The sequence below is a fragment of the Onychostruthus taczanowskii genome, unplaced genomic scaffold, assembly GCF_017590055.1.
Source record: "Onychostruthus taczanowskii isolate IOZ18803 unplaced genomic scaffold, ASM1759005v1 scaffold126, whole genome shotgun sequence".
NCBI classification, from domain to species: domain Eukaryota; kingdom Metazoa; phylum Chordata; class Aves; order Passeriformes; family Passeridae; genus Onychostruthus; species Onychostruthus taczanowskii.
The window spans coordinates 179,448-205,642 of NW_024498418.1; the positions used below are offsets into that span (position 1 = coordinate 179,448).

Here is a 26,195-nt window from a genome sequence, read left to right on the forward strand (position 1 = left end):
CGTGGGTTTTAGATCCTGAAGTTTTTTCAGCATCACTGTGAGGACACTGCTCCCTCCCAAGCCTGGCTTGAATAATCCCATTCACCACAAGACTCGTGAGGCTTAAAGGAGTTGTCAGCGTCTTTGAATATTTTCCTTCTTGGGAGACTTGGCTGCACCCTGTAAAGTGAAAGCCCTGAGCGAAGGATGCTGGTGGGATCCCTGCCTCCGGAGCAGCACAGCCCTCAAAGGGGCTGGGAGCACGTTTTCCGCTGCTTTCATGTGGCTGCTCACTCCTCTCCAAACATCTCCGAGGTCTCTGCTCAATGTCTGCTGTCTGGCATGCTGGGAAGCCAGTGGAATTACTTGTTTTTCACTCTGGAAGAGGGAAGCGATGCCATGAGAGATGTGACTGCAAATGCTCCTGCCCTGCCCGTCAGCACAAGAGCTGGAGGGCACAGCACTGCTCCCGGGCAGCCTCAGACCCACAGACCTTCCTGGGATCCCCCAGTGCTGCATCACCCAAGTTAAAGGCTATGAAAAGGAAAGAAGAGGGATTTTAAGTCTGGCTGAAAGCTGTTGTGAGCTCAGATGGAATGTCCCCATCAGGTTTTACTTAGCTCCCAGAAGGAGGCCGATTCTCTATCTCTCCCTCACAGGGTGACATCTGCAGATGTGACACCTGGGGCTGGCCTTGCTACAGGATCCTTTCCTTATCTGACCCCTTCCAAGCACCAGCTCTGAGCTCACTTCAAACCTCCTCCACTTCTACAGTAGGTGCCAACAGCTCCCACCCATCCCTCTAGCCCTTACCTTGTCCAGATCCAAGCCTCTGGAAAAATTCCTTTATTTGCAGCATTTTCCCTCCTCCTGAGCCTCTCCAGCAAGCCCCTCTGAAACTCCAGGCTGTTTTTCAGCTGTCAAGCTACAAGCAGAGCACAAACAGGAAAGTGCCTGGAACTCCCTTTGAACAGTTTGGGGTGGGATTTTCTGTGGCTGGTGTCACCCAGCTTTCAGTCTGTTACAACCTGGGCAGTACATTCTGATCTTTGCAGCAGCCAATGTTGTTGGCATTTAAAGGCTCAAGATGTCAAGGAATCAGTGCAAAATCCAGTGAATGCTGCAAAGATGGAAAGTAACATCTGATCTCTGCCCCAAAAGCTGTTTCCTGTCAACAGTACTGCCCACCCACCGCCCCAGGCCGTGGCCCAGTGGTTGAGATTCCGCGAGGTGACAGAAACAAGCCTCCACACACCACGGGTGTGCCTGCAAGTCACATCTCACTTTCTGCTGCTCCAGGCATTATTCAGTCCTCATCCACTGGACATGGACTGCCTGTCAAGTTCCCATGCTGGAAAAACAAAGTGCTGCACACACAGTTGAAATAAAAGTCAGAAACTGACAAAAATGTTTAATATTAGTTTTGAAGAGAAAGTGACCGTACTCGCTTAGATGAGAAAGTAATGACTGGGTGTGTTTAGTGAGCTCTCCTGCCAACCTGTCAGCCCATGGCTGTGGCTCTCTGCGAGGCCCAGGCCTCCCTGCTGCTGCTCTCAGCGTGTGACAATGCAAACTCACTGGGACACAAAACACAACTGCCATGGGAGCCGGCGTGTGGAGGCTGCGCTCAGGTCTGCGTTTGGCTGCCGCTCTGGGCCTTGGCACATGTCAGCAGAACTGCAAGAGAAGGGAGTTTAAACCCCAATTAGAAACCTCACTGCCAAGGGAGCTGCAGAAAAAGGTAAGGATCCAGGTGTGGGCTTGTTTCAGATCCTGGCAAGGGCTTGGGGGTTTTCAGAAGCAGGGGCCAAAGGGATCTCCCATGTGAATCTCTCGCTGTGGCTCTTTGGCAATTTGTAGTGGCATCATTTCTGCTCACCACAGGAGATTTCTGCTCACCCGTGAGCTCTGTGCACAGCATGAAAGAGCCGTTTTGAAATCAACATCATCACCACTACCCTCAGAGGGCAGAGGCAGCATGGAAAGCATTGTAAAGTTGATTATGGGAAGAAGGGATACGAGAAGAGAGCAGGGAATGTGGAAGTGAGACTTGACCCCAGCCGGTCTGCAGGGATGAACCCAGGAGCTCTTGCCTCTGTACTGGGAGGGAAGATCACTCTCTAAAGCCAGTGAGGGTTTGGCAAGCACCTCTGAGCAGCAAAATGCCTGCAGCATGGTGGGTGCAGCCACCCCAACACCCCTCAGTGCCAGTAATAGCCCTGGTGCAGTACCTTCCAGCGATTCCCACACTCATTGCACACGACGAAGGTGGTCATGGGCTCATCGGAGCTGCGGGTCTGCACCTGGAGGGGACAGAAGGGAGGTGAGAGCTCAGCATCACACATGGCCCCGTCCCTCTGGCCTCCAGGGGTGGTGCTGGGTTCAAAATCAATGAGAAACCGAGGTTTGGGATGGCAAAAGGAACTTTCCAGTAAAATCAGTCTGGTGGTTGTGTTACACACATACAGACATCATGACCCCCCCAGCCTGATATTACTTCAGCAACAAGTTTTGGGACAGCGTATTTCCTTCCTCACTCAGTCTGCTGCTCACTTCTTGCAGGTGACTCGAAGTGGACATGCCCACAGCCAATCCCTCTCCAAACTGCTCCCCAGGAAGGGATGTGGCCAGCACTGCCATGTCAAGCCACTCAGTCCCAAGCACAAGAGCATAAAAAAAGGACTCAAGTCATTCCCATTTACAGAGCAGGAACTCACAGGAACACACTTCAGGTTACCAGGTTCTGCACAGTTCCAGTCTGGTTTGTATTTGAGCCATTAAGGAACTCCGATATTTAACCCAGATGTGATTGCTGTCTCTGACTGGCTCTTGCCAGAAACACATACTTTACTAAAAACCAGATTTTTGTGGCATTTGAATACCACGAGGCAGATCTAGACTGAAAACACTGGTACTCTCCCCACTAGTCAGGCAGAACTGTGTCGAGGGGTGATTATGCTCATCTACGTGTGTAATTACCCAATGTGCAAGAGTCACAGTATTTGCATGATGCAAATTAACTATTTTTGCAAGAATGCTGGATAGTTAAATCCTGTAATTCTCCTTTACTGTCTGCTTCCAACTGTCTCCTTTACTGTCTGCTTCCAACATGTTCATAAATGCCAGTTCATCTACTTGAGAGACCCACATCTCATCACCCACTAGTGATTTCACTAGAAAACAAATCAAAACAGAGAAAGCCTCTTGACACTGCTATTTCAAGGACACTGCTGTCTCCTGCTCAAATTCCAGGCAGTCAAACTCCGGTCCACTCCAGGTGGAGACAGTGCTGTGTGCCGGGACAGGCCAGGAATGCTTACTGGGAGCACTGGCAGAGCAAGGCTCCTTGCCTGAGCCAGCCTGTGGGATGCAAGGCTGCTGCTGAGCCAAAGGAAACTCTCTGGTCAGATTCCTGGATCTCCTCTTTCCATGTGTTTGTATGTCAAGTCCAAGCAAACGCAGGAGTCTCACCCGGCACTTGCACACGCAGTTTGTGCGCAGTCACTCAGCAGCAATCTGGTGGCTGCTGGTGCATTTTTGGGTATCTGCACATTCTAAACCACTGACTCACAGCGAAGGCACATTTATCTCCAGATGCCTGGCACAGACATGGGAGCTAAAAAGCACTGGTAATGCACAAGGCTTCCAACAGCTGGCCACAGGAAAGAAAAATGCTCTGTCTGCTCACATCACAGCTTCGTTTATTCCTTTTGTTTCACTCATTTCATGCTATTTGATTTTAAATAAGTTGGGACTTATCCAGCTGCAGGTAATCTATATTCTTAATTTGTACTTTTAATACCATCAACATGTCTGAGTCAGTTTCTGCAGCCTCTCCCTTACACTACCCACTCCTTTCTTGTCTGAATCCCAGCATTCCTAGAACCAGCTTTCAGTGTGGAGCACTGCTCAACTTTTGAAATCTTTCTCAGTGCTGCACAACTCCCGCTCTTGTATAAGTGAGTCAAAAAGTTACACAAGCTCACAGAAACATGTGCAGAAGTACATTTTAGACAGCCATGAGTGATTTCTGTCCACCAGTAGCAAAATTTGTGCTGTGCTGCAGGGCCTGTCACAGAGCAGTACAAGCTCGTGACCATGATAGATCATGTCCTGTGCAGAGGCTGAGACAGGAGCAGGAAAACCAACCTGGGTGTAGGTGCAGTTCTTCTTCTTGCATTTCCCACAGGTGAAGAGGTCAGTCTGTGTCCCTCCTGTCTTGGCCATCTGATGCTCCCGGATTGCTTCTTTTGTCATGGCTTTCCTGATCTCTTTCAGCTCATTACTGGCCATTTCCTTTAAAAAAAAAACAAAAGCAATAAAATCACATCTGCCCAGTTTTACCACCATACCCACTACAGTGGAAACAGCCAACAGGACAAGGCAGCCTGACAGATGGGCATTAAGACAGAAAGCCTGTTCCAATTCTGGTTTCTGGTTCATACCTAGGGCCCCAGAATGGTGGGAAGGCCCAAAAAACCACTCTCCACACTGCAAACCCCACTGCAAGCTCACTCCATGCACTCTGGCAGCAGCTACTGAGAAAACTGCAACCCTTGCATCAGCCCAGCTAAGCCTCAGGACATCCCCTGTGAGAAGCAAACCCTGCTCCCCAGGCTCCCTCACCTCCGAGGTCATCACTGCGATCTGCTCGGGGGTGATGGCCCCACACAGCACGTTCTTTTTCAGCTCAGGATTTTTGGAGTCCTTCAGGTTGGAGATGCGGCTCCTCACGCGGTTTTTGTATTTCATGTCGGTGTTCTTGACATCCTGGTAGATGCGTAAGGGCGGTCAAGGAGCCTGCAACCATCCCAGAGGCATCAAGCACTTTCCAGCCACCCACAAAGAGCAGGGACTGTCACCCATTGCCAGGATGGAGGGGCTGGCACACAACAGCAGCATCTGCTCTGGGAGGTCAGTGCTGGATTTGAGAGCAGGTTTATACAATCCCAAAGCCCAGGGCTTCCAGCTTGGGCTTTTTCAATGTGCTGGAAATATTCAGCTATGCTCAGGTTCTACAACCTCCCCTTTCTCTCAGCAAGGCAGGCACAAACCCCTCCACTGAGAAAGCCCAGCTGCACCTCCAACCCCACAGTTCCTAAACCAAGCAAACTCCTCACATTAAGGCTTATCTCACATCACCATGGAACTTGATCCTCACTGCTCCATCCTTTCCATTGCTTTTGTCTAGATCAGCACACTCTCTTCACTCAACAGGGAAGTTGCATGTATTTGGAAGGAGAATCAAAAGCAGGAAACAACACTCTGATGGGAAGGACCAACAAAGGATTACAGTCTCTGAGCTCCCAGCTCCACACTGGTAGTTCCTCAGTGACCCAGCCAAGCAGAGCTGGAACCAGACCCAGAACCCTGACAAGCTGCAGCAGAACATTTATGCACAGACAGTCCTGTTTTTCCTTTGAGCACATGGATTTCACTGCTGGAGGCATGCAGGAAGCACAGTACAGCAAGGATATACTCTTCAATCTGGGCTGCTATGTGCTCGCAGTCAGCACCGATGGCGATGTAGTCGTCTGTAAGACAGCACAAACAGGAGCTCAGTGGCTTCCAACCAAGCCAGGGCTCCCCAGGCTCAGTATGTCTGAGCTACATATCTGGGCAGTTTTCTGGTTTGATTCACATGCTCTTCCCATCAAATGGTATCTTGGCCTTTGCTCTTGCTAATCTCTGACCCTTTGGAAACGGGCAGTGATGGAAATAGATTAATCTAGCCAGTCTGTGCCCTGTGCCTCTCTAGGATATGGACTGCACGAGACAGAGCTAACAACAGCCTTGGCCCAAGAACTTATTAGTTTTCCAATATATTTTTCATACAATTGAAATCAAATGTATATAGGCAGGAATTGAGTTTCATCAGATATTCACCTCAATAAGTAACTCTACTCAGACCAACCACCTGGGAGGGCCTGGAGGGGTGCAGTGTCAGGATCAAGCCTTCTTTCTTATCTCACCTCAGGACTGTCTGCTCCTCCCCTCTTCTCCCACACACCAGTTAAACAGCATCATACAGAGTGCATAACTGCCATGGATTTGGACAGCCCGTATGATAAAACACCATAAAGGAAGAAACATAGGGGACAGCTGAGCTTAGGGAAAGACTCAAGGGAACTCTTTCCAGATTTCATATGGAAAGGGTTTTTCTAAGAGCTGTGCGAAACATTTAATGCAGCATATGAACACATGCACAGGAAGGCTAGAAATAAAGACCTCATGAACTTCTCCATCTGTGATCTACATTCCTTGGCTCCAAATTAATAGGACTCTGCAGTGCTTAGACCCCAATTTTTTAAAGGGATCTGCAATGTGGACACAACCAGATGCTCAAACTTGCAGACATGCTGAGTACCTGCCTCTCACTTGAGATGGCACAGTCTGAGTGCAAGCGGGATCTGTTCCACCCCAGATGCAGAGGACCACAATATTTAAGGAGCTCCTGTCTGCAAAGGCAGCAGAGTCTGACAGCAGATGCTGACTGGCATAAGCACCATTCCTACAAAGTCCACGTACTGAGTTACAGCTTCACTTTGTACCCCAAGGGTGAGAGGGAAGACAGCTTCACTTAAGAGCAATCAGAAAAGATCTAGAAAGTGAAGCAAATCCCTGCACACCTGAAAGATTAAACTTCAGCAAAGACCACCCCATGTTGCAACCCTCTGTGACAAACCCCAAGTTCTTAACAGCCATTACTTTACACATTGTCACGCCCCCAGCTCAAGCCAGGTCCCTGTGTAAGTGTCTGAAAATGCTGCAACAGCAGCCAGCTCATCAAAGGGGTGACCAGTGGCTAGACTGAGCTGCTGGCAATAATCCTTTGACAAGGCTGCTCTAGAACAGTATGTCTAGGCTGAGCTGGCACTGACAGTCTCTGTCAGAATGGTCCAGGAGCCGTGAAGCACTTGAGGCAACTCAGGGCTTCCCCCAGCACTTACCATCAGCCTGCAGAGCTGCTGTCAGCATCTCCCTGCATTTGTTGCGCACGGCGTCGCAGGTGATGGGGGCCGGAGGGAAGGTGGTGATTTTGGGGGTGGTCGGAGTCTTTGGAGGCTCCTGCCTTTTGTTGGAGCTAAAAGAAAAACTTCACCTGTCAGAATGCCTCAGTTTGGGCTACTGATAGCAGAGAAGGGAGCAGCAGGTATGTGGCCAAGCGTCCTGTTAATCACAATACAGAACCAGTCAGAACACAGTGCAAAGTCATTGTCCCAAATCAACACAGAGCACAACACGGCAGCCAACGCCCTCAGCCCAGACACCAGCTCTTCTGTGGACACTGCTGGCTGCTAGCAGAGGTTTAATCCATGAACAACCCTGCCAACCATCTTGTGTTATTCAACACACATCAGCTGCTGCACCACTGAGCATGAAGTGAAAACACCACTGTTGAACACCACCAGTAACCCAAATACACTCAGGACATCTGAGACCATCAGCACTCTCTCAATTTGGCAGTGCAGATTCATGGTACTTCTTCCTCTTTAACTTTGCAGGACATCAGGCCTATCACTGCTCTCAGCAGAAAGCAAGCAGAAAGCTCCAGAAGGAGCTGTGCTAAGCAAAACAAAGAAAAAGAAAGAAAATGGCTCCTTCAGCTTTGATATTTAAAAAACACCAACAACAAAGTGTAGCACATAAAAGGTTCTTCCTTTTTCCTGTAATCTGAGCAAGACACTGATTACTCATCTCACAGAAGAGCACCCCTACACAGCCACACACAGCTCATACAGGTGCCAGGCTAGCACAGGACTAAGAAATACTGCTTTGCTCTCAAAAATAACTCCATTTCACCTGCGGGCAATCACGGGCACAGGCAAGGGAATGCAAACACCTGCCTGCTGTGGCTGACTCAGGTCAGCTGCCAGGGGAGCTGGATGGAGACCTGCCTGCACAATCAGCACACGATGTGGGCAGGTTGAGTCACTGCTGCGGGGTCTGCATGCAGAGAAGGAACCTCAACGAGCAGCTCAGTTGGTTGTGCACGCAGAAAGCCTAACATCTGCACGTGGCATTAGTCAGCCCTGCAAATACTGCTGGTAAAAGATCTGGGTTAGTATGATTCATAGATGATTTTCTAGAGCTTTGTTCTCCCCCCTAAATCTAGGCAGCAGTACAGCAATTTTTTTTCAGCAGAGATTGCTCTGGCTTTGGTGATTTGGCTGTAAAATGCCCTGTATTTATGGCCAGTGCCTGGTACCATTATTGCACAAAGAAATAGGGAAAAAAGAAGTATTTCAGTATTTCACCCATGGCATGCCAGCAACATCTTCTTGAAGATCCAAGTGGCTTGACAAATTTTGTTAAGCTGGGTCACTACTGCCAGTTCTTTGCCATCAAAAATAAATTTGTTATGAACAAGCACTTCCACTACACTGTCCTGGAAGGGATTAGTCAGCCCACAAAAAAACAGCACTAAGCTGGAAGCCTTCCGAATCTGCTGCCACACAAACTGAGCCAGACAACTTTAGGGACTTATCCTGGGAGCTCCTGTGACTAAGGTCATATCCAGTCTGGCTCAAATCCCACAGATCACCACTGGGGCTACCGGATTTCCACAGTTCAGAACCTCACCAAGCCCTTTTCAGAAGCATCCATCAGTGAACCTTCAGGAAATGGTTCACATCAAACCAAAGCAGAACTTTGATTTCTTGCTTATGTGAATGAGATGATGCACTCTGTAAGGGAGACTGTACTGTGAGCTCACTGTGTTTTTCCTACCAGTAGCTGAATAAAACCCCTTTTTACCAGCTGGTTTTACTGGTCAGCACTGCAGGAGCTTATTAAAGAACGGATTTTGTGTCCAAGCAGCTCAAAACATTCAATAGGATTTACACTGCACATGTTACAAAAAGAAGAAACAACTTAGCCTGTAAATAATCCATTAGATGATGATTTTCTCCCATCTGGAATGTAGAAACTGCCATCAGGTACTTTTGTGCTTAAGAAGCTACACACAAATCACAGGCAGCACTCATGGGGGTGTATATACCAGAGCATACACTAAGGAATAACCCATAATTCAGGAATAACCCATCTAAAAAATCACAGCTTCTCATGTTACATAAAATAGTTTGGAGAAAATTAGACTTCCCAAAGGACAAAGACAAAACATACTTACAGTAAAAGGAAGGACTGAAGGAATATGGTGGTTTGTGGCAAGAGAAACTTAAAGGAGACAAGTCCTGAGATTCCTTCCAAAGGGAGATGGTAGGAAGAAAAATCCACAGATATGGGTTTAGCAAGACAGGTTTTGCTTGAGAGTAAGTTTTAAACTGTAAAGGTGAGTTATGAATTGGAAATACTGTCAAGGGCAGCTGTGGAAACGCCTTGCCCTGAAGTTTTCTAGGGTTGTCAAAGAGCTTGAAAAAAGCCTGTCAGGGACAGCTTGGGCAGAGGTTCTGCTGTGCTGAGAAGGGGCTGCAGGAGAAATTTCCCTGAAAGCTCTTCCAGATTTAAATTTTGTATCATTTTGCAGTCAACAAACAAAGGTTTCCCAGAGCAAAATGCTGTGTGTGAACTCAGTGACCTCAGTGTGAACTCAGAACATTGACCTTCACTACAATGAGTCCTCAAACACAGGTCTTCAAACCTGTATTTGCAGAGGTAATATTTGATTTTCAGGAAGGTTCTATCTACAATTGAATATTTAGATGTTTATTCCTTGGGGGTGGAAAAAAGCTCAACAAGATGCATGGTCCAATCTCTGTTAGCTGATGAGGAAAGATACATTTGCCTGCATACACACATCATTCATGCACTGAGATGAGAGCTGATCCTTCAAGAATTATATGAAACAGACTTCTCAGCCATTCCAAAGACAGAAAATTATTTATTAAGGTTTAGAGGTTAGTTTATAAATAGAATTGTTGGGAAATAGAGCTCAAACACACCTAGAAGACTTATTTCAGGAAATCCTTGTGGTTCACACTGTTCCTGTTAAACATGAGAAAGAGCTTGTAAATCTATCCAGGCAGCAAAAGTTTATACATAAAACAAAGCTATGCTGGAACAAAATGGTGGCAAAGCAGCAGCAGCCAGGGACGGCAAACAGAACTCAGGGCTGCACTGAAAGAAAATGCCACAGAAGAGCTAAAATTCAGGCCACAGATCCAAAACCTCCTAATAAAGGCAGTTTAGAGAATCCTGGAAAAGAAAAACCTCATGCTGCCAGAGACAGAAACATTAGACACAGCCCATTAAAATGTACTACACCATAGGTCTGAGACTCTACAGCACAACAGAATATGCTTTGGATTAGAGTAATGCAGTATCTAAATTCACAGGTGCCAGCTCCATGCTGGCTGGCTCAGAGCCTTCAGGTCTTGCAGTGCTAGCTCCAGTCACTACACAGGGATTTCTACATCTGTGCTCCAGAAAGCAAGATGAGTTTCAGGCTAAGAGTTAGTCAAATATTTTTCCCTGACCAAAATGGAAGGCGTAGCCAAAATCTAACAGACTAAGAGGCTGAAATATCTGAATGCAAACTGATTTCTTTGGTGTCTTGACAGCAGCCTCATCTGAACCAGCTATCACACACTGAGCAACCAGTCTGACTTCACTGCAGTCTCTGCTTCAAAGAACAGAGACTCTCCTCTGCCAATAAATTATTATTTTTTTTAAGGCGGATTAGTAGTTTATTTTGTAGGACTGGAGAAAAAACATTCCTGTCTCTGGAAGAGAGCCTGGCTCAACAGACTAACACCAGGAGCTGGCCCCTGCTCCTGGTCTAGGCTACATTAATCCACTGGCTTCTGTTCATCCTCCACAGCCAAGGGGATGCTTTGCTAGTCAGAAGATGGAGGCTGAATACACGTAAAAAGCATCAAGGATTTTAAAAAACCCCATAAAACTGCAGTATCTGCAGCACATTAAGGCACAAGGGAATATCACCAGCACAAGACAAACAGCTGCACCCCACATACCCCAAGATAAGTGACAAAGCAAGGAGGCAGGAAGGAGGGGTTTTGCCTCTGTGCCTACAGCCAAGATCCTGTTCCAGGTGAAATGCCACATAGATCTGGACAGCCCTGGCTCCCATTCTGCACTGCATCACTGAACTCCATCCTGGCTGTGAAGTCTCCCAAGTCCTTTCATGACACTACTCAGCAAATCCTTTTTCCCATTTTATGGAAGCAAGATAACCAAAGATACCAATCATTTAAAGTCACGGAGCATCAGCAGCCTTCTCTCCCATCAGCAGCTCTGGATCGAGCTGCAAAGGCTCACCCTGATGTGCCAAGCCTTGAGAGAGCTGAGCAAAACCAAAGAAGTGACAAGAAAGTGACAAACAAAGGCTACAAACATGGAAAATCCTGCAAGCCAGCAGGACTACAGCCTGAATACTCTAAATCTTCTGTCAAATTTGGGAAATTGGCTAAATCACTTAAGAGCCAAATCTAGGAAGCACACACCCTCCTGGGATCTGAGGCTGGGAGAAATTTCTAGAACAAAGCTTTAAATCCCATTTTTCCCCTCCCCTTTGATCACTGTCTGCACTCAACAACTGCAGTCATAGGCAGTGGAAACAGGATGCAGCATTCAAGGCATGGCAAGGAGCAAGCATGCAGCTGACCTGCCAGCTGGGGGACATCAGCCACAGGGAAAAGGGGACTTCTGCTGGGATTTGTCAAGGACAAAGAAATGGAAATTTTACTTTAGTAATGTATCAATCAATCCCATCCACTGCAAAGGCCAAAAATAATCTTCATTCTAAGGAGTTCAAAGTTAGAAATAAACAAAAACACATAAAAATGCAATAGAAAAAAAGAATAGAGGAATGTTCTATTACTAGAAAAAACAACACATAACCAAGAGTAAAAAACATTAAATAAAATATGAATAAAATTTTAAAACTCACTAAAGCCAGTGAATTTCTAGATGTGTATTTCTGCATTACAGTTAATTAATAACACCACACAGATCAACCTTGAAGAAGAAACACTTCCAGAGTCTCTGACCAGAAATTTGACTATACAAAATTCCTGACTCAGACATTTAAACATAAAAATTAAAGTAAGTTGCCTTAAGAAAACTTAAATTCTCTAACACAGTCACTTTTGGTAAAAGGGAAGTATTACCTTTGGTCTCTTGAGTTACCAGTCTCCCTGGAGGAAGATGTTGGCAAAGACAGGCTTTTCTTTTTGTCCTCATTTTTTTCCTCAGAAGCATCTATGTTCAAAAGAAGAATAAATTCAGAACTGGTCTTTATGCTACAGCCCTGCCTATACTCCTATACTTCACTGTTGGCCTGAAGTTAAGATATTATTTCCCCAAAAGGAGAAAATGCCTTTATGGTCTTCCTGCTTCCCAATAGACCTTTTCCTTGCCTCCAAGCAGAAACTAATTCAAACAAAAGCTTTCCTCACCAAACTAGAGAGCAATCAGTTTCCCTGCCTGGGAGATAAGCTTCCTCACAAGACATGCCTCTTCACAAAAGTTTCTTTCAGAGGCTGCTGAGCAGGGATTAGATCAAGTTCTCTCAAGCACAATTAAAGCAGAATTTCCAGCCAACACCAGCTGAAGGGCCAGTACAGGCTGGTCCTTGTGGAGCTACAGCTTCTTCTGATTCCCAAGTGCTACTGAAAGCCAACAGCACAACCCTAGAGAGGACTTTCATGACACTGTAGAACAAGTTTGACCCAGAGGTAAATTGTCTGAGTCTAGCCAATACACACCCAACCTAATGAGGAGGTGACAATCCAGGCAGGACAGGAAAAGAGCCCTTTTAACACTCATCCAGCCTGGCAAGAAATGGGAGCCCATAACAGGGAAAGCCTCCCCAGCTTTCCTCCCGGGAAATGGTCCATGTGAGTTTATGTACAAGATGATTAACTAAGATCCTTCTCTAACTCACCACCCCAAATCCATTCCAGCACTTCCCTTCCTGACCTGCTGCACGAGGCTGACAGCACACATGGTGTTAATGTCACACAGAGCACAAGTGGGAGCAGAGGGCTCAGAGCACAAATAACATTGCTAATTATTATGTGATGAGGTATAAGTTAATAGTCCTGAAGCTTTCAGTGCTCTTCCAATGATAAGCTGGCTAAACAGGAGCTAAATCTAGGAGGATGCATGATAGGACACAAAACTTGAAAGACAGAGAGGGTGGAATTGTAAAGGCTGATTTGCTAGAATGTTTATTCAGATCAAGAGATAAGCTCTCCTGAAAAACTCAGCCTCCCACTGAAGGCAGCTTGTTCACAAGCTGAATCTGACAGGAACATGCTGATTTCCTTACCCAGAAGTTTCTTCCAAGATTTGATGAGGGATTTGGCAAGTGATATCACTTCTTCATCTGTGCTCTGCTTCCTCAGTGCATTCACCGACATCCCAATGCGGGTGGACTGCAAGGGAACACCCCAGTGAACCACTCCAGAACAGATTCAGTGTTAGTTACTAACTGAAATCTCAAATAACCACAACAAAGTCAAAGCCATGCCCAAGACAGGAGTATCCAAAGGCATGCAGAACGATTCTACCACCCTTACAATTTTGGAAGAGCGAAGTGACACTCTCCAGCTTGTACAAATGAACAGAACACACATCCCATCTCCCACAAATCCCTTCCCTACACACTTGTGAGTGACATTCAAGCTTAGAGTGAAAAACTCCAAGATGCATCACAAACTCCAAATTGTAATTCTGCTCACTCCTCCTCAGTGTTCTGAATATCAACATTACAAAGAACTTCTCCCACGACTGCCCTCTGTGTTTGCTACTTTAACCCAGTCTTTCCTCTTTTTGCAGCCTACAAACAAGGTTTGAGCAGTTACACACATGGTGACCCAGAGCTCTTTAATTGCCAGTCCAAAACCCAACTTCTGCACTATTTTGTTGGATTTAATGTTTGTCTTTATTCTTTGCATGAGGAAATCTATTAAGTTTATTTAGACAACATTTTGAACTCATCCAGATGTAAACTTAAGCTTTTTACCATAACTGTGCAACTCACCTGCAGTAAATCCAAAGTCATAGGCATGCCTTTCAGTTCTTTCAGTAAATCCATTGCACCTTCCTGGAGAGGAAAAGAGAAAGAGTGCCTCAGCTTTTATTAAAGAAATTCAACAGCTTGGGAATAGGCACAGAAAGTTGAATTCAAGGGGAAAAACACAAACAAGCATTCCCTGAAACATCAGCAAGTGCACTGCTGGGTGCTGTTCCACACAGACAGTAGACCCTGCAAGCTGAAGGCATCTGAATCATTGGAATGGGCAAAACAGAAGATCACTGGAATGCTACAGCTCCTTGCTTGAGTATGGTGCAAGTGCAGCATTAGTTTATTATTCTTACCTGGCACACTGAACATTTTTAACACCTGAAAAACACACTCTGAATTACAACTGTCAATGACTCCATGTAGCTGTTTCCTGGTTTTCATATTAACACTCCACTCTGTTCATGAGAAAAGAGAGACCAGGAGCAAAGCCAGCGAGCTGTGATGCTGAAGAGTTGGTCACTTGAAACTTGTTCTGTGAAGTCTCCTTACACCATCTCTACATCCCAGAACCCAGGACCAGGAAAAATCTTACGAGGAATCTGTAGATACCTAAAACTGGCAGTCACTCAGAGAACTGGAAATCACTTGTCTCCCTCTAGCACATCTCAGCCTAGAGTAGGCCTGTCTCCATTCAGCTGGCTCTTTCCTCCCAACCCCCTTCCCTCAAACAAGGCTTCCAGTGTTCACATTTAGCAGCTCATTTACAACACCGACCACTCCAAGCCCACTTGTAGCACAAGGCCTGCACAGCCACCACTGTGCGAAGCTGCCTGCACTGCCAGCCCTGTCCTCACATCCCATCCTCCCTGTGCAGAAGGACTGCTTCCAACTCATCCCAGGAAGCAATCCAGCTGCAATCCACCCTACAGAACAGATGCTGAAATCAGAGTCAAAGCTTCCAGTGTGCACACAAGCAACTCACACCAGCATAAACCACACACATTTACCATACCCAGAATGAATGACTTCCCCCACAGTTTCACACCTTCCCCTTCCTCCAGCCCTGAATGCCCAAAGTGACCCGGTCTGACTCCAAATGGAGCCACTCGCCACAACGACAGCAAATGAGGATCCACGAAAAAACTAGAGCAACAAACAGGTACTCCAGGAAACTGTCCTGCAGGAAGAGTTCTAAGATTAGCCAACACACAACATGCTGCAGTTCAGCACTATCTCAAACGCCAGCCAAGAGGAAATGTTGCATACCCCTCCTGTAAGAAGCTGCCTCTTTCCCAATGAAGCTGGAAGCAAATTCTGCAAAATTGTTCCTTTCCTATTTCAACACTGATGCTGAAAACCTGCCATGAGCAAGAACAGACATCACAGGCTGTGCTTTAGCCCGAACACACTTCCCTGGGCTGTTCCAACAGCGACACAAGTGACAGTGCTTGCTCTACCCATGGCTGGCAGGGTCAGTCCAACATCCAAAAGTTCATGTGATAACAGCACCCAGCATCCCACCACACGAATATCACACTCCTCTAATCCCTCCCCCTCCTCGCCCATCATCTCCTACTCCCCACAGCCCTTCCCAGCCCCAAAATCCTGTCCCCCACCCCAAAACCAGATGCACAGCCTACCTCCATCACAAACCCTTGTCAGCTTTCTGCCTCAGCACTTGCATGACACTGTTCCCACAAGCACTGATATATCCCATTAAGCTGGAAAGCACCGGCTCCTGTCCCCCCAGGCTGTCACACGGGTCACAGACAGCAGCTTGGCCAGCCCTCCACACTCCAGAGGCCACGGCAGTGAGCAGCGTGCCGATGTGCGATGGAGACGCAGAAAGCAAATCCATCAGCACCGGGGCTTTCCCCGAGGGTAAACCGGAGCGCCAGGCCGGTGCTGGTGGGGAACTCCCCTTCCAAAGGGCTCCCAACGGGACAGGGGAGCAGGGCTGAGGATGCTCTCCGGGAGGAGAACACCGGGCAGGCGGCACAGGCTGAGCCCCGGAGCGCGGAGATGCGGGCTGGGCATGCCGGAGGCCTGGGTGCGGGGGCTCACTATGGGGACTGGGGGCTCGCACAGCACCCAAGGGGACACACAGGGCTGCCCGCCCAATAACTGGCAGTGGGTGGATCCCACACCTCCGCAAAGGATGGGGAAGGGAGAGGGCGACGGGGCCTGGGCGAGGGAACCCCACTTTAAAGCGGGGAGCGTCTGCTCCAGCACGATGTAATGAACGGGGCGGCACTGAAACACAGGCTCCCAAAATGGGGTCTGGGGAGAGGGAGGCCCCTGACAACGGGCACCGAGGGAGCGGCGGGGGTCCACCAGCGCGGCAGCGAGGAGGGGATCCTGCGGAAAGGAGGGGGCGCGTCCGCCAGACACGAGCCCGGGGCAGGGGGCGGCCCCCCACGCCAACCGGGCTGCGGGGGCCCTGCCGCCGCCACTCACCGCGTTCTTCTTGGCCACCATCTTGTCCAGGCGCCTGGCAATGCGCACGATTTCGTCCTCCCCGCCCATCTCGCCGCTCCCCGGGATCGGTGCCGGGGTCGGACGGGGGTCCGGGCGGGGGGAGCTGCGGTCGGTGCCCGGTGCCCACCTCAGCCCCCGGTGCCGCAGTCAGGGCGGGCGCACGCGGGGTACGACGGGAGTTGTAGTCCTCGGGACGCCAGCTCCACCCGCCGCCTGCCGGAGCGCTACCCACGGGCGGGACTTCATCTCCCACCGTGCCCCGCGCCCGTCCCGCGCGGTGCCGCCCGGCCGCCGGGGGCGCTGTGGTGGCTGCGGTTCGCCCCGAGGAGGGGGCTCGGAGCGGAGCCGGGCTGAGGGACCCCCGTCCCCGGGGCTGTACCATGGCACGGCAGGAACAGCCGTGTCCCACAGTGCTGCAGCGGGTCCGGAGGAGGCCAGGGAGATAATGAGCACCTCTGCAGTGGAGACAGGCTGAGAGCTGCGGGGTTCAGCCTGGAGAAGAGAAGGCTCCGGGCAGGCCTTCAAAGCCCCTTCCCCTGCCTAAAGGGGGCTCGAAGAGAGATGGAGGGAGGGTTTGGACAAGGGCCTGGAATGACAGAGCAAGGAGGAACGGCTTCACACTGATTGAGGGCAGGGTTAGATGGAGTTTTGGAAAGAAATTCTTCCCTGTGAGGGTGGTGACAGCACTGGACAGGGTGCCCAGAGAAGCTGTGGCTGCCCCTGGATCCCTGGAAGCGTTCATGGCCAAGGTTGGATGATGCTTGGAGCAGCCCGGGATAGTGGATGGGGTCCCTGCCCGTGGGAGGGGGTGGGACAAGATGAGTTTAAGGTCCCTTCCACCCCAAACCATTCTGTGACTGTGACTATTGTCCATGACTGTCCTGAGCCCTCGGAGCAGTGCTGGATAAACTGCTGGATAAACTGGATAAATGCTCCCTTCATAAACCGAGGCTGTGCCCCTCATCCGGCCTTGGGGGCTGCACAGCAGTAACCAGCGGTGAGAGGACGGCTGTTTTGGGGGAGCCAGGCTAGACCCCCTGTAGATGGCACTCGCACACTGTGCGAGGGCAGCGCATCCCCCGGGAGCTGCTGCTGAGAGCTGTCGCTCCTCCAGCTGGTTCCTGGCAAAGTGAGCTTCCATGCACAGCCATGCACAGCCATGCACAGCCCTCGCCAAGCGCCGATGGTTCAGAGAGGGCCTTGACTGTGCTGTGAAGAGCGGCCGTGTCCGGCCCCGATGGAGCTGCAGAGCGTGTGGAAGCACAGGGATATGCTACATGTGGCCTCGGGATGCACAGGCAGGTCTTGGGAATCAGAATTCCCAGCACTCATCTCCAAGTGCACTCTGTCCTGGGGCAGGCTGAGTCACTGAGGGCATAATCACAGAATCACAGGATTGGCAGGGTTCAAGGGCTTGGAGATCGTCCAGCCCACCTTCAAAGTCAGAGTCACCTAAAGCAGGTGATAGAGGAACTTGTCCAGGTGGGTTTTGAATACCTCCAGAGACAGAAGTATTGAACAGATCAGTGCTAAAGCCCTGATGACCCCCAGATCTGCCCACTAGCAAGCTGCCAGCTTGCTGTTCTTTATAGCAATACCATGGAGATTTATAGAAACACCATGGAGCTCTGGGATCCCCTTGAGCAAGAGCTGCTCCCTGGATGTGTAAGAGACGTGTCAGTTCATCCCTAAAGCAGCAAAGGTGGTCCCAGACCAAAAGTGAGCCCTGGACCCTCTCCCTAGCATGACACCTTGAAACTTCTTGCAAAGACAAGTTCCCTCCACCCCGCAGTCTGGAGCCTGTCTGTGCAGCACCTGGAAATCCTCCAGCCCTTGGCAGGGTCTGGCTGTGGAGTCAGGGGGTGCCATTTTTGAGACGCCCACCTCTGTTAGGGAGGAGGAAACAAGTCCCAACAAGAGGACCTTCTGGAAATGAGCAGCTGCCTGTCCCGTGTGTGGGCTCGGGTCACGCCGGTCCTCGGCGTCAGAGACACGCTCGAGCGGCACTGCTGCCACTGTGAGTGTGGTTTGTGTCGCTGCAACGCAGAGATGGTTCCTGACCACAAGTATGGCCGGGGACGTGTCTCAGATTCCAGAGCACACAGTCACTGATGCCGAACGCCATCACCCCATTGCTCCCTGCCTGGAGCAGGAGCCATCACCCTGCCAGCGCTGGCCTCCTGCAGTGGCAGCCAGCCTCACCCAGGGCCCACCCCTGCCTGCTTGGCAGCGGGTCCCCAAGGACAGAATGGCACCAAATCCTCACGCCTGCAGCCCTCCGTGCCTGCTGGGCACGTCCCCTGCCCCTGTGTGCCCACGGGCCAGCTCTGCAGCCCAAGCCTGTCAGCCTGTGCCTCTGCTCTTCCCAAGGGTTAACAGGACACAACAGGCCAGACGCTTGCAGAGCAGGGAGGGTTTCTGGCTGACCTTGGCTGGGAAGCAGCGGTGGCGTCGCTCAGCCCTGCCCCCCAAGCGTGGAGCCGGTGGCCGGAGCGCTCCGCAAGCCTGGGTGGAGGTAGATCCAGAGGAAACTCCACCTCCGCGGGAGCCAACCTGCTATTGCAGGAATTCCCAGAGAAATTCCTGCTTGGGGTGATCTGTCAACGGATCCATGAACTTTCTTTTACCTCTTGTGAAAGCAGCTACTTGAATGTGCTAAAAACAGAGCAGGGGCGAGTCCGTCAGGGAGAGGCTGGGAGGGGGCTTTTGCTGACCCCTGCACACCAAGAGACTCCCTGAAAGTCTCTGTTTGTGGTGCCTCGCTGGCAGCTGCCCTTGGCAGGCAGATCTGGGAGAGCCAGGAGAAGTTTCCTGCAAAATAAAACCCCACAAAAATCTCACCTGTTTTTTCCACTGGGCTACTGTATTTCCCAAGCAACTCTCAGCAGATTTGAACACAGCGAATGGGCTGGATTGAGTTGCTTCCAGTATCCCCAGTAAGTTCAAGTCATTTGGAGATCAGCCATCAAACCCCACCCTTTCTCTGCTCCCAACCACCAGAGGCTTCATTTGGTCCACTTTTGGAAAAAGAAGAGATGAGAGGCACTCCTGGGCCTGCCTTGTCCATCCACCCACCATAAAACCCACAGGGAAGCTCTGTCCTGAGACACCCCCTAACTTCAGGGGTGCTCAGATCTCCAGGACCTCAGCAGGTCACTGTTTGGAGGACTGGCTGTCCTAGGTGACACACTGGGCTCTGAGCTGGTAATGAGTGACCCCATCCAGAGAAAAAAAGATAATCAGTAGCTGGGAGACACTGAGGCAGGAGATGGGAGCAGCTGCCATAGGCTCTGCCAGAGCAACACATTTTGAGGAGGGGTTTTGATGTATCTCCCCTCCTTTTCACCGTCATGGTTTTGATGTATCTCCTCTCCTTTTCACCCTCAGCCTTGGTTGGAGGGCTCCTGACTGATCCTCTAACCATGCACTTGTGCCACCCCTGGAATGGAGGCAGGGATCTGCCTTTTCTTCCCCTCCTTGCTGCAGCCGTCTGATGTCCTTAATCTCCTAGCCCTGGCACTGGGGACATTTGACCCTGGAGCAGTCAAATCCTCCATTCAAACACTTAGGAAACCTGGAGAATGTGGTATGAATGGTGACTTCCATTTCTGTCTTACAGACCATCCTGTTTTCTCCTTTGAGGAGCCAAGGGGCCTCTCCACACCTCCTCTTGTGGCACAGGCCCTCCTAACACAACAGAAAGCATCCTGGTTCCTGGGAGATATTTTAGGATCCATCCATGCCATTCTGGAAGAGCAGCCCACAGAGGCTCTCTGTCCTCCACTCCCTGCATCCCCCCACTGCATCTGACCTGGAGCTGCAGGTGAGCACCCATGCCTGGGGACACTGCCATCTGGACCTCCTGGGACAAGTCCTACACCAAGAAAAGCTGCAGGATTTGGCTACAGTGGGCAGCAGCTGCAAGGGGAATGTGGCCAGGACCACCCTGTGTGCTAGCCCAGCCTCTGCCACCCTGAGAAACGGGGAGCATGGAAGGGAGGATGCAGAGGAGATGATGGCTCCCAAGGGTCCTGCTCATCGCGAGTGCCAGGGTGGAGTTTGGACCTCCAGCTTTGCAGATGCTCTTCTGAGACATTTTGGATTTTCCCTAAACCTCTTCCTCCTAACGATTTTAATTATACTGGCTGCTGTTCAAAACAATAATGACAGGGAGAGGAATAAATGCTAAGCAGCAGCCTGTCACGCTTGGTGAGATGCCCCCAGGGGACACTGGGCCAGACAAGCAGCCAGCCCAGAGCCATGCCAGCCAAGTGGGTGCAGGCTGCCACCCCGCATCAGCCACCAGCAGATGGTGGGTCTGGGCTGGCCTGTGTGAGCGTGAGAGCCTGTGCAGGCACTCAGGTCTCCTTTCTCTCCCCCTCACTGTCTCCTTTTATTCACCTCCATAAAACATAGGAAGTTCAAGCCATTCATTTTGCTATTTGTGTCTCCTTCCCCACGCCCCGGTTCCCTCCCTTGCCCCCTGCAGCCTCTCCTCTCCTCTCACTGCTTGCCCAGCAGCCTTGACCCTGAGAAGTCTGGTGTGTATGCACTTCCCTTTTGGCCCATGGAAAGCACCACTCTGAACTGGTGCCTTGATAAGTCTGCTGTGGGAAGGCAGGGGCTCCTGGGCTCCCACACAGGGCTTTCCCATGTAGCATTTCCTACGCTGTCCCTGCTCACCCATGCGATCTCCAGACCGGGGCGGTGGGAAGCTCTCTGGATGGCAGTGCCCCTCCGTGGCAGCAGGTCTAACCTCCTCGGGATCTCATGACTGTGTCAAAAGCCACAGTGGAGGCATCCTCCTGAGGAGCTGGAGGAAAAAATGGTTGACCTCTTATGGGGTAACATGGCACCTCTCAGTTCAGCCACAGCAAATAATTGCAAAGGGCTCAAACACCTTCCTCTCCGTGCTTTTGCAAGCAGAGCTCTGATACTGTCTCCCACACAGTTTGGGATCAACCAGACCTGTGTCCTGTCAGCAAAAGAGCAAGCTTGTGGTAGATCACACAGGATTGGGGTCGAGACCTCAAAGGGGCTGGAGACAGGGATTGACTGGCAGAGAGGAGGAAGGAGAGGCTCAGCGAGGAGGGCTGGAGCCTTTTCTCTGAAATAACTTCAGCATTCAGCCGTGCTTTGCCAGAGGGCAAAGGCAGCGTGCTCCCTCTTCACTGCCCTCCTCGAGCAGAGCCAGGTCACCGCGGCTGTGCCGTGCCCTCTGCTCCCCGCAGCGATGGCAGCACAGATAAGAACCTTGTCCCGCTTATCGCCCCATCAGCGGCTCTGCAGCGGCTCCGCTGCCCCAGCCCGAGCACCGAGCCCCTGATCTCATCAGCGCGCCGCACACTTGCAGCTCGAACAATAACCAACACAATTCCCAGAAATGCACAGCCTCCTGCTAAAGCCTCCCTGGGGGAAAGCATGCCAGCCGGCCTGTCGGCACCAGCACAGCCATCGCTGCCAGCCGCTGGCAAACGCAGCCTGCGGCAGCCCCAGCACGGAGGCACCCCTGCGAAAACAAGGGTGTGCTGGGTGGGGTGGAGGAAGAGGCCGAGCTCGAGTCCTTGGGGCCACCCATGAGCTCGCTGGCCTCAGGAAGTCCCTCTCCCTCGTGCTGTTTGTGACCAGGTGTCTTGCTCTGTTGCAGCCACCCCGTTTGCAGCCCCTGCCCGCTCTGAATGCCCACTCAGTTCACAAAGGGGCCGAGATGCAAAACTAAGCCCCAGCTGCCTGGGCTGAGAGGATAAGGACAGGGCCATGGACACTCCTCACCTCAGTGGGGACCTGCAGCCTGGAGAGGCTTTTCCACATATCACAGCTTCCCTAAGTGTCTCAGGCTGACAAAGCCTTTCCTGTCGCATTTGAGTAATTGCTGTTTCCACTTCCAGATGGAATATCTGGACACCGAAGCAGGCATGGCTGGATGCTCAAAGCAGGTATGTGCCTTCTCTGAGCTGAGCTGGAAGTGGGAGAGGACCAGCAGCTGGCATGGCCATCCTTTCTCCAAGCACTTCCTCTGGAGCTCACCAGCCTATTTTCTCCTCACACAAGGCCAGATGTGCCAGGGAAGCAGCACAGTATAGCAGCAGAGCTGTCACCCCCAGACCTCACAGCAATGCAGCAGGCACACTAAATCCCCCTGCAAAGCGTGCAATGCCAGCACCATCCCAGAGCTCACATGAGCAAAGAGCAGCACCTGGAATTGCACAACGGTGTTCCCAGTGCAGGAGGATGAACCTTGCAGTGTCCCAAGTGAAGGAGGACCTGCCTCCCAGTGTCCCTGACACGAGGTGCATTGTTCATGAAAACACATGGGGAAGTCCAAGGAGGACAGACTCGCTGGCTGCGTTGGGCTTCCTGCCTCCTGGCCCGGCCGCCGCCTGACATCATCGCTCCTGGTGGGAATGGCCACCCTGGCCCCACTCGGTCCCTGACATTAGCCAACAATTTCCTGACCTCCTGTCCGGCTTTTCAGCCTCCCACAGCCCCCCATGGTGGGGAGGCTTTTGTGCCTGAGATGATAGAAAGATGATAGATAGATAGATAGATAGATAGATAGATAGATAGATAGATAGATAGATGCCTGCTTGACTCCTGCCACCATGGCACAACAGCTGGCAAATCTGCATCCTTTTCCTCACTACCGTGGGCACAATGTACACGATGCTGCCCATCACCTCACCAAGTACATCCAAGGGTATGGGGTGGCATGGGATTGTGTGTTCTCCAAAAATGCCCCGTTCAGATTGACAGGGGTCAGGAAGGCTGAGGAGAAGGAATGGGGTGATAAGCAACATAGGTGTTGGGAGGATGCCTGTGAAACACAGGTACTGCCTGGCCTCCGTGCACCAGCCCTGTGGAGGCACCTACTTTCTCCCCACCATCCTCAAATCTGCCCAAGTGACAGCAGGGTCAGGATACAGTGTGTGCCACATCACCCATCCACCCTGCAAACACTGGCTTTTCCAAATAAACAGAATTTTTAGTGAAAATGTGGAGGATTGTGCAAGCCTCGGGCTGTTGCTGCACAGCCTCTCTTGCCTTGCAGCTGTGAGTTTTTCCCTGAGTGACTCCTCATGAGGAGAGCACAACCTTGGGCTGACGTGCTGCAAACCTGCCCTTGTCCAAACCCGCTGCCATCAGCACTTTGCTGCAGCTGCTTCCAGTGCTGCTCTAAGAGTTTTTCCTTGCAGCCTAAACCCCCACCACTGGCTCCATCTTTCTGGCTCCAGCCCACTGGGGATGGAAGGCTTCTCCTTCCCGAATACAAATATAACTGTAATCTGCTAAACCCTGCTGTTGATCCTGACTGCATCCTCCTGTCCTGAGCTTTCCTACAGTGCCTTTTATACCGGTAATAGCACCAGGCTCCTTCTCCCATCATTGTTGACTCGACAATGAAAACTGTTTGTATTATTGTGTCCCCGAAGCTTTGCCAATAGCACATGTGTCCCGAGCTGATAGCAACAGGCTTTGGCAAGGCTGCAGCTCCATCAGATAAGAGCCTTTAGCCTTATTTCTGCAGCTCGAGCTGCAGAACGAAGGGCCATTCTGTCGTGAGCCTTTCCTTATCCTTCCCCTGAGCTTGCAGATCCACGGGCTCCATGGGCCAAGAAGAGGGGTCACTGGCAAAGGGCAGAGGTGGAGGTGTTCAGGGCAACCAGCCTGGGAAACAGCCTCAGCTTGGGTGAGAGAAGAGCCCTGGGGGGAGATGAAAAGACAGAGCTGCTTTCCCAGGCAATTTAAGGGCCAAATGCACGGCCGTCCCTTGTCCCCTGCCTTCCTCAGGGACCCGCTCCACCCCGCCGTGCTCCACCTTGGCTCGGCTCCCGCACACAGCAGGAGCGAAGTGGAGGAGAAACGCTGGAGCCCGGAGGCCCTCGCACGCTCCCGGCTGGCCCGCGAACAAAGCCTTTCCCTTGGAGCCCTTCCCTGCCGCCTCCCTCCTGCCCCGGCCCCCTGCGCTCCGCCAGCCCCGGGGATCCCCGGCATCGGCACAGCCCTGGGGGTCCGCAGCATCCTCCTCATCCCACCCTGCATCCCTGTGCCAAACCCCTCCATGGCTGCTCCCAGCATCCCCGAGGTCCAGCTCTGCTGCTGGGGGATTTTCTGAGCTGCAGCACAAAGGATGCTCTGAAATCAGAAAGCAAAGAAAATGATGCTGCCTGTAGCAAGCTTTAAAATCTCATTTTTAGGCCAACTTATGGGAGGGATGTCACAGTTCTTGGGGTTTTGAGCTGCAAATACAGCACATCTTCTTTCCCTTCCCTTAATGTCCCCAGTGCCACACCTAAAAGCAAAAGTTGTTCCTCTGCTGGCAAGGAGGGAATGTTCTCAGGTTCCTTCTCTTTATTCTTAGTGTAATTATTGTTATTAATATTATTATTATTATTGTTGTTGTTGTTGTTGTTGTTGTTGTTGTTGTAATTATTATAATCATTCTCTCTGAGGATAGAAGCACTCTGTCAGAGATACATCCTGCCCTTTGCTGGGGAGATTGTTGTCTCTAAAGGGCCCGAGGTGAGGCTGGGTCAACCCATGCCCTGTAAAAGATGTGGAAAAACTGAGGCATGGAGCCACAGCAGCATCTACTCCACTCTGAGCCAAAATTCCTCTCTTCCACATGCCTTTCCCTGTCTGTCTGAGGTGAGGTTCTCTCAGCAACATCCTCATTCTTTCTGCTGGGCAGCAAAAGCCTTGGTGAAGCGCAGAAGTGGCCACGAGATGCTGTGTGCAGTGGGGTGGGCTGCAAGCTTTGGCAAAGGTTGTCACTTCCAGGGATGCTGCAAAGGGCTCCCCTCCTTCTAGGGATGCTGTAGCGTTCCTCTTCCTCCAGGGATGCTGCAAAGGGCTCTTCCTTCTCCAGGCCTGATTGTGGTGATGCTCAAAAATCAAGCAGCTGCCTTCCTGTGAGCAAAAACCAGCCAGTGCATGGAAACCCCAAGCAGAAAGCACTGGGCTGGGGGCCGTAGGGGAAGTGGAGAGAGAGGGCAGGGGAGAGGAAAGAGGGGAAAGAGGGGAAAGAGAAGAGGGGTGCATGGCACAGCCAGCAGCCATCTGCCATCTGCTGCTGCTGCCTGTGGAGGTCATGCCCCATGCGAAGTTAAACCATGTCAGGAGCCACAGCAGTTCCTGAGAACAGCAAACCTTTCCTAACAGCAAACACAGGAGATGTCCTGTGCTGCTGTGCTGCTGGATCAGCCATCCCAGTGAGAGAGAGGATGGGTGACCCTTCTGCTGCCAGCCAGGGGGCTCGATGCCCACAGGGGTGCCACCACCCACTGTCTCACATGGGCGCAGAGGTTGGGAAGGCACAGAACAGAGCCCTGTGAGAAAGGTGTATTCAAAGGGGAGACTGCACTTCTCCTGGGGAATCACATCTTCTCCTGGGAATCCCCAATGCTAAGGCCATGGAGGGGGGCCATGCTGGAGCTGCAGATGGCCGTGGTTCTCATGGGCATGTGTGCTGCATGGCCACAGATGGGCAGCTCCAACCTACCTCCCAAAAAATCCAGGTTCAGAAATCCTTCTAATTGCAGTTTTCCTTTCCTCAGCACCCAAAAGGAGGTCAGGCATCCCGAGGCAGCCAGCCTGGGCATGCAGAGGGAGCAGGATCCCAGTTCTTGGCTGCATCTCCTGCACAGACACCAGCAAGCAGCGTTTTCTGCCAACTGAAGCGATGGAAGCAGCGAATAACCCCGGCATGCCCAGGCTCTGCACAGCCCAACTGTCGGCCAGCTGCCTGTTCCTGGGAGGATGCAGTGCCACAGGCAGGGAGCATTTTCTT

The 26,195-nt window shown here is 51.1% G+C and overlaps 1 protein-coding gene across 2 annotated transcripts; it reads right to left on the reverse strand.

Moving 5' to 3' along the window:
* Window positions 1-1,361: 1,361 nt before the first annotated feature.
* On the reverse strand, window positions 1,362-16,584 carry TCEA2 (transcription elongation factor A2). Of its 2 annotated transcripts, XM_041396122.1 has the most exons (10): window positions 16,388-16,583; window positions 13,946-14,008; window positions 13,232-13,337; window positions 12,069-12,159; window positions 6,930-7,063; window positions 5,457-5,513; window positions 4,606-4,760; window positions 4,129-4,275; window positions 2,211-2,282; window positions 1,362-1,656 (listed from the first exon to the last, which is right to left on the reverse strand). In XM_041396122.1, the coding sequence occupies exons 1-10, from the start codon at window positions 16,454-16,456 to the stop codon at window positions 1,648-1,650; spliced, it is 903 nt and encodes a 300-aa protein (XP_041252056.1). In that variant the 5' UTR covers window positions 16,457-16,583; the 3' UTR covers window positions 1,362-1,647. The 2 variants fall into 2 exon arrangements, with proteins under 2 accessions (XP_041252056.1, XP_041252054.1); XM_041396120.1 differs by lacking the exon at window positions 1,362-1,656 and having other exon boundaries at window positions 2,166-2,282; window positions 16,388-16,584.
* Between the last annotated feature and the right edge of the window lie 9,611 nt (window positions 16,585-26,195).

Excerpts from the sequence above, each read along its gene's own strand:
- TCEA2 (XM_041396120.1), bottom strand. The coding sequence starts at position 16,456 with ATGGGCGGGGAGGACGAAATCGTGCGCATTGCCAGGCGCCTGGACAAG. Across the intron at positions 14,009-16,387 it reads TGGTGGCCAAGAAGAACGCG|GAAGGTGCAATGGATTTACT; the intron begins GTGAGTGGCGGC and ends TTTCCTCTCCAG. Across the intron at positions 2,283-4,128 it reads AGAACTGCACCTACACCCAG|GTGCAGACCCGCAGCTCCGA; the intron begins GTTGGTTTTCCT and ends TGTCCCCTCCAG.